The sequence below is a fragment of the Hibiscus syriacus genome, unplaced genomic scaffold (assembly GCF_006381635.1).
Source record: "Hibiscus syriacus cultivar Baekdansim isolate YM2019G1 unplaced genomic scaffold, ASM638163v2 tig00116974_pilon, whole genome shotgun sequence".
NCBI lineage: Eukaryota > Viridiplantae > Streptophyta > Magnoliopsida > Malvales > Malvaceae > Hibiscus > Hibiscus syriacus.
In genome coordinates, this window is record NW_024063498.1 from 608,368 (window position 1) to 615,384 (window position 7,017).

The 7,017-nt window shown below is 35.4% G+C and overlaps 1 protein-coding gene across 1 annotated transcript; it reads right to left on the reverse strand.

Annotated features, from left to right (window-relative positions):
• Positions 1-605: 605 nt before the first annotated feature.
• On the reverse strand, positions 606-4,784 carry LOC120192371 (inactive protein kinase SELMODRAFT_444075-like). Its single transcript, XM_039195160.1, has 9 exons — positions 4,130-4,784; positions 3,570-3,727; positions 3,390-3,484; positions 2,165-3,198; positions 1,754-1,914; positions 1,500-1,576; positions 1,270-1,417; positions 1,040-1,189; positions 606-889 (listed from the first exon to the last, which is right to left on the reverse strand). Exons 1-9 carry the CDS (start codon positions 4,290-4,292, stop codon positions 836-838), a joined length of 2,040 nt encoding a protein of 679 aa, XP_039051091.1. The 5' UTR covers positions 4,293-4,784; the 3' UTR covers positions 606-835.
• Between the last annotated feature and the right edge of the window lie 2,233 nt (positions 4,785-7,017).

Genomic DNA, 7,017 nt, shown 5'->3' on the forward strand with positions numbered 1-7,017 from the left:
CATCCAGTTAAATTAAATTGAATTAAATTAAATATTTAACTCTTTTAAACTCGATTTAAGTATAATATTCCTCCGTATATTTTTGACCTAACCATAATTTAGGATTACTTTATATAATTCAAAACTCGACCGACTCAATTTTTAGATAAAAACTTATACCTAATCCGACACAAATATATAAATTTTTATTTTTTATTAGGTAAAATATAGACCTAATTGAAAAAATATATACAAAAAGGATATTATAATAGTTATATCAAGTATATAAAAGTATATTATACTATTATTTTCGAATCAAGCCATACATTTTTCCCGACTTAATCCTTCAGAAAGTCTAATCCAATTTGAATTCAAACTTTTAAGATAAAATTCAACCCTATTAGATTAGATTGAAATTCGTCCAAATCGAATCAAATATCAATTCCTAATTTATCCAATACATTAGTCCTACAATCCAAAATTTTTAAAAAAAATGCAAAAGCGACCTAAACAAAGGCTTCAAATAATGATAAAAGGCACACAAAAAGTAAACAAATAGAAAATAACATTATGAATTCTAAAAAAAGGCCAAAAGGAGAATATTAATGTAATTTACAAAATAGTCACTCAAATTTTACATTTATATGAGTGTGACCTTAAAATAAAATCTATACCATAGATAAAATAAAAGGGTGACATTATTTCCAAATAATTTTTGCCTCGGTTCAATATTCAAGAGTGAACTGTCTATCTACTCTTTGTACGCTACCAATATTTTCTGCCAAGATCATGATGCTGATATTCAATCTAACAGCTTCGGCAGCTCGTCGGATGCACTGTAACAATCTCCAGTAATTCATGCATCGAAAGTCGAGTTTGTGATGACATCCCCCTCCAACATCCGAAGTAACTTCACGGTGTAAACACGAAACTATAAGTTCGACATACACAAGTGCAGGCCTAGAAGTTCTCTTCAGAGTTCAATAATCATTGAAACAATGATGACAAAATAAATGTGTTCAGGAAGGGATTTTTATTATGTAATTTCTGGTTTTCCAACCTGAGACATCCGAGGCCTTGTATGAGGGTCCCTCCTGATGCACAAGGAAGCGCATTGCAGCATGCCGTAAACCTCTTGCTCTACGTAGCTGTTCCCCAAGCGGGGGTCGACAAGTTCCCGTATGGCATGACGTTCTAGTAAAGGGCGTGCCTACTCCAAATTTGAATCGATGAGAAAATCAATTCAGACAATTTCTACAAGTTTGTAATCTAAAATAATCGAACCCTCACCCATTCTGTGAGGCATTGCTGTCCCTTTGGCCGACTGATGTCCATAGCTTTTCGTCCTGTGATCAGCTCGACCATTACCACCCCAAAGGAATAGACATCAGCTTTTTCTGTGATTTGGCCGCTTTGTGCATATTCTGGAGCTAAGTACCTACCAAGAAGGGTGTTTTCTTGAATAAGTTTGTCCTTGCTAGATAATATAAGTAGCAAGGAATTAAAAAGCTATTACGTACCCGAATCGTCCGATCACTCTAGTTTCCACTCCCCTGTCTCCATCTGGCTGCCACCTTGCTAATCCGAAATCTCCAACCTATATGGTCAAGAAGCAATAGTTAGCTCACAGTTTATCATATGATATATGTGCCCAAAGTTTGATACAAAAAGAAGACCATTCGGACTTGAATGAGCCGAGCATGAAGAAGAACAAACAGCTGATCAGGAGAAAATTAAAACTTTGTTGACGAACAACTTAGAAGATTTGACATACCAAAGGTTCAAAATCGTGGGTGACGAGTATATTGTTGGGCCGCATATCACGGTGTACAATACAACCAACTCTACATTCTTCATGAAGGTATCTCAATCCTCTAGCTGCTCCAACAGCAATCTTTTGTCGTGCAGACCATCGCAATGTATCATGATTATTCCCTGAAAATTTCCCATATCTCAATTAAGTTGCCTATTTGGAGAAATCATCAATGATCGTGAAGGACAAGGTACATATCAGACTCATAGACAGCTTGCTCAAGTTCAAGGACTAAGCAGTGTTTTTCCATTAAAGACGGTAACGACCAGTGACTGTATACACTTCAACCAAATTTATCCACCGATTAAATGTTGTATTAAATGCATATGTATCAGCGAGCAATAACCTGAATTAGGATAGAAGTGAACTTACCATAAAGATGAGAATCCAGAGACCCATTACAAACGTACTCGTAAACTAACAATCTTTTTCCATCCTCAATGCAGTATCCGATCAGCATTACAACATTCCGATGCTGTGCACAACTTAACACCTCAACTTCTGAGCAAAATTCTCGGTCACCTTGAGAGCTAGAGAACTTATGTTGCTTCACAGCAATCACCTGACCATCTGGTAAGATCCCTCTATGAACAGAACCGAATCCGCCTTCAGCCAAGAAGTTTGATTGCGAAAAGCCATTTGTAGCACGTTCCAGTTCAGCATAAGCGAACCACCTTGGAGGGTGCCCAAACACGGGTCCCTTGTGCTGACATATCGAACATAATGGAGGAGGTCCAGGAGGAGCATTCCTTGAGAGTGAGATAGCTTCCCTCACACTTTTGCTGACCTTCAGATCGAGCCTATAATTAAGGACCCCGACATGAGGTTCTGAATTCAAGATAGATAATTTCTCCAACAAAATGTTATATGTTGAAGTTAGAGATGAGTCATTCAGTCTCCGTAAATCCTTGCCAAGAAGCTTAGAGTCGGTGCTAGAACCACGAATGTCAGACATCCATGGAGGGAAAGAGGATCTGGTGTTAAGAGGATCTAGCTCACTTTCAGAGCCCGAATCAGAGTCAAACAGACTTTGTCTTTCCTCGGTGATAAATGAATAATCGTTCTTCAAACTTTCATATACCCCCGGGAGCAACAATGGTGACGCTCCTGGATCTGAGCCTGATATTGATGAAGTTCCGATATCAGTAGTGATCAGGGATGATTCCCGCTCAGGACTACTAACCGGAGTCACAAACGGACCTTTAGTTTCATCTAACGGATCGTGCTTGCTTTTCCTACGTTTAGGATATGTTTCTGATTCAAAAGATGATGGCCAAGCCACTTGAGGCGCCATGTTCGGTGATCCGACCAAATTCAACCGAAGAACCTTTGGCTGAGATCGCTTCATGACCACAAGATTGCATTGCAGCTCTTCCAGGCAATGTTTCTTCTCATGCTTTAAGTGTCTGTGCAAGGATTCAAAAGCAACAACAACAATAATTGATTGAACATAAATAGAAGAATCGAAAGGAAACTGAAGTAAACGAAGTTACAGAACATGATAATGCAGTCCTCTAAACAAAAGAGCATGCCTTGAGCTAAAGAACAGAATGTGATATATCATGCAAAAGAACAAAGTTTACATTGTATATATTACTTATCCAATATAACCCAGTTCGATTGAGCTTTCTTGGACTCGGTAGCAACTATTCCGTAGGGCGATCCAGGAACAATTTTTATCCTGACTTTTACCTGTAAACATAACTTAAAAATTGAATTCCAGGAACAAAGAATTTAACAACTAAAGAAGCATCTGAAAATAAAGTAATCCACAAACCTGGTCGGGGTCATAAACATCTTTCAACTGAAAAATCATTTGGGAGCATGAATCTGCAAGATCTTGTTTTGCATCCGAATTAGTAGCTCCCGAGAGAGACTTCCAATGACCAGTGGCACAATCACTGGTAAATCTTGATATTCCCCATATCCTTTTACCTGATAATGCATGAGGTAATCATCAGCAAACCGCACGGAGCGAATAGTGAATATAACAATGCAGTTCCGGTAATCGCATTCGCATATTATCATTTTATGACTTATGTGCCAACAAACACCCCAAGTTCAACAAAGGAATAACGGAACATCAAACAATTTCACCACAAGTTTTCTAAAATCTATTCAAACTGCTGTCTTAAGGCTCAATCTCATTTTCCAAAGCAATACAAAGTAAGTTATCCAAAAACTTCTCTTCCTAATAGATTAAAAGGCAACATATTTGGTTGCTGCTAGGTGACTCCTCTAATCACCCAAATCTACTCAATGATTTCAATCATCATAAAAAAAAGTGAAGAATGAACAAATAAAAGTGAAAGAAGATAAAAAGGAAAAGTAAGTTACTTGAGGAGTGGGCTGGAACAACCACAAGCAGCTTAATGCAATCCCCAGGCTGAACAACATGAGTCAAAGCCCAGACCAGAGCAGTCCTTGGGATCTCCCTTGCTGCTTTAACAGCCACCACCACCGCTTTACTTACCAAATCTGAGCTACCCTTCTGTTTCATCTCCAAAACTAAGCTACAAACTAAACCCCCTAAACACCTTCCAAAGACCCCATAATCAAAACCCAAACAAACAAAACTCTTGACGAAAAAAAGATAGGATTTTTTTTCTGATTCACAATACCCAAGATGCTTTTTTTTCTCTCTTTCCAGCAGAAGAGTTTGATTTCAAAAAAATAAAAAGAGTAGCAGACAGGGACGTGCACTTCAAGGTAACTTTGTCAAATCAAGTAAGCTTCTTTCTCTAAAAAGGACATGTCAAAACTGTAATTTCACAGAGCCCTGTCTCTCTTTCTCTATCTTAAAAGACAGCTTTGCCTGCTTTGGATGCAATAGAGGAACATGTAAATATCAGTTATTGTAACTTGTAAGAACAAGCTCAGCTTTCTTTCACAGAAACTGAGGCTGCCTTCTTTTAGTCATGTAAACTGCGTGATCTTTTTATCTTTTGAAAAATAATTTGATTCTTAGTGCAACAAAGCGGTTGGCCTAATTTACAAGAAACAAGCCTTTCTTGTCAACTTTGTCATTGTTTATACATATTTATCCTCCACCTTTCAACAAAATTACAAAAAGATATATATGTAATTTGTGATTTATATAATAAAGGATTGTTATTTGATATTGAGCATAATTTGTCGATTTCAATTTTGAGATAAATTATTTATTTGGTATATCATTTGTTTCTATATTTCTATTTTAATCATCTAAATATTTTTTAATATATATTTAATTTTTATTTTTAAAAACTATCATTAAAATGTTTTAAATTAAAATAAAGATCGACTTGATAAAAATTTTAAATATTAAAGGTTTATTGAATTATTTTAAATTAAGATCAATTTGATAAAATGTAAAAATTTTAAGGATTAAAATTATTATTATCTCAAACCACATCATCAATTTCTTTTACTCAATGGTCAAACTTGGCTGACAAATCAAAATAGAAACATAAAATAACCTTATGTATGATTTAAAAGAATGAGTGAGTGACCAAAATAAAAATGCAATAATAAATAACATACCAAATACATAATTTACCCTTAATGTTAAAATCGTAAAATCTAAAATATTATCTATAAATCCCAAATCTTAACCTATAAACTCTAAATAATGCATTGGTGTAAAAAAGATTTATATAAATGTAAATAAGACATATATCAAATAATTTTATTATAATAAAACTTATTGTTTAATACCAAACCACGTGTAATTATATAGAGAGATGGTTTTTTTTTTAATTTAAATATTTGATTAAATTTGTTTTCAAATATAATTATGGAACACCGAAAGATTTATATTATAGAAATAGTCTGATTCGGTCATTTTGTTTTAGACAGAAGGTTGAGAGTTGGTAATGGGGGGAGCTGAATTCTTAGTTTTGAATTTTGTTAGTAGGGTTTGGTCATGTGCCTTACCTTCCATTTGTTCTGGTAATGACCGGATTTTCACCCTAAAATAGTTCCTATGGAAAACAGCAAAAATATACTTTAAGATATTGGGATTTTTCCAATTGTTTTATCACCACTTGGGATTAACAAAACCTACCATTGCTTAGTCCACAGTAGTTTTTTTTAAGGCAGTTGTCTCTTGGGACTTGAGACAGTAATCAGCATTTTCTTGTTTCTGTGAAATGTGGCATTTAGTTCAGGAACATGAAATGAATTTTCTCTTGTTTCTGTGTTGTTTTGATGTGGCACAGGAAGACACATTGGTAGTGTGATAGGGCATAATCTATGAGCCCTACAATACTAACGAATGAAGACAAAGGGTTTGTGGTAGGGCATGGCAACATCAATCATGTGAGCTTCATGTCATTTTAATTCAAGACAATGTCAAACTTCCGGCCATTAGATAGTTGGATTCCTCTATATATGTTTTCGACGCGAATTGATTCATTCAATGAAAAATGGCCGAATAATCAATCAGAGATCTGCACAGGCAAGAAGAAGAAAAAAATGCAACAGAGCCTAATTAGAAACAGATAATAAGTCAATTACAGTGCACTTTACAGAAGAGAGTTTGGTAGTTTAAGGACTGGGATTTCAACATGCAAATATGAAGAAGAAATGAAGCAAAAGAAACAGAGAGGTAGGTTGGAATTTAGCATCCAAGAATCTCCCAATTAAGGCATTCTTTATGAGAGTGGGACCTAAAGTTGTATGGGTGGACGCCACGGCTGACTACCTTTACTAAAGCTATAATCAAAGAAGCTTTATGATAGATTCGAAGACGTGTGGCTGTTGATGATTATCCACTCCAAGGATCAAGCTGTTCCCATTAAAACCAGAAAAGAAGAGCAGCCTTTGATGAGAAAAATGGCAGAGGAAATTATGAGAGTTGATGAAAACTTTTGGAGATCACTGATGAAGAAAGAGGGGTGCCGAATGATTCAGTCATTTGGGAGGGAATGCAGCAACTAAAGGCAACTCAGGACTTCTCAATCAGACAAAGCTTTGTTAACAGCAACAGAATTAAAACAATAATGGAGATGCCTTTTTTCTTTTTGAGTCTCTTTTTGGATTTAAGGGTTGAGAGTTTCACGTTTCATGTAATTATGTTCCGAATGCAGAAGTTTTCTAGCAACAGTTCATGTTACCAATAGGGATAATCATGGGATTGATTGACTTAGATTTTTGGTGCATTTAAATTTCGGATGTTGTTCTAAATTATATTTATTATGGTTAATGTAATCTATGTACTATAATAATTTTCACTAGTCATATGA

Coding starts and splice junctions, on each gene's coding strand:
- LOC120192371 (XM_039195160.1), bottom strand. CDS start 4,292: ATGAAACAGAAGGGTAGCTCAGATTTGGTAAGTAAAGCGGTGGTGGTG. Junction 3,485..3,569: donor ATGTTTATGACCCCGACCAG/GTTTGTGGATTA, acceptor TTATGTTTACAG/GTAAAAGTCAGGATAAAAAT. Junction 1,915..2,164: donor TCTGGATTCTCATCTTTATG/GTAAGTTCACTT, acceptor GGAAATTTTCAG/GGAATAATCATGATACATTG.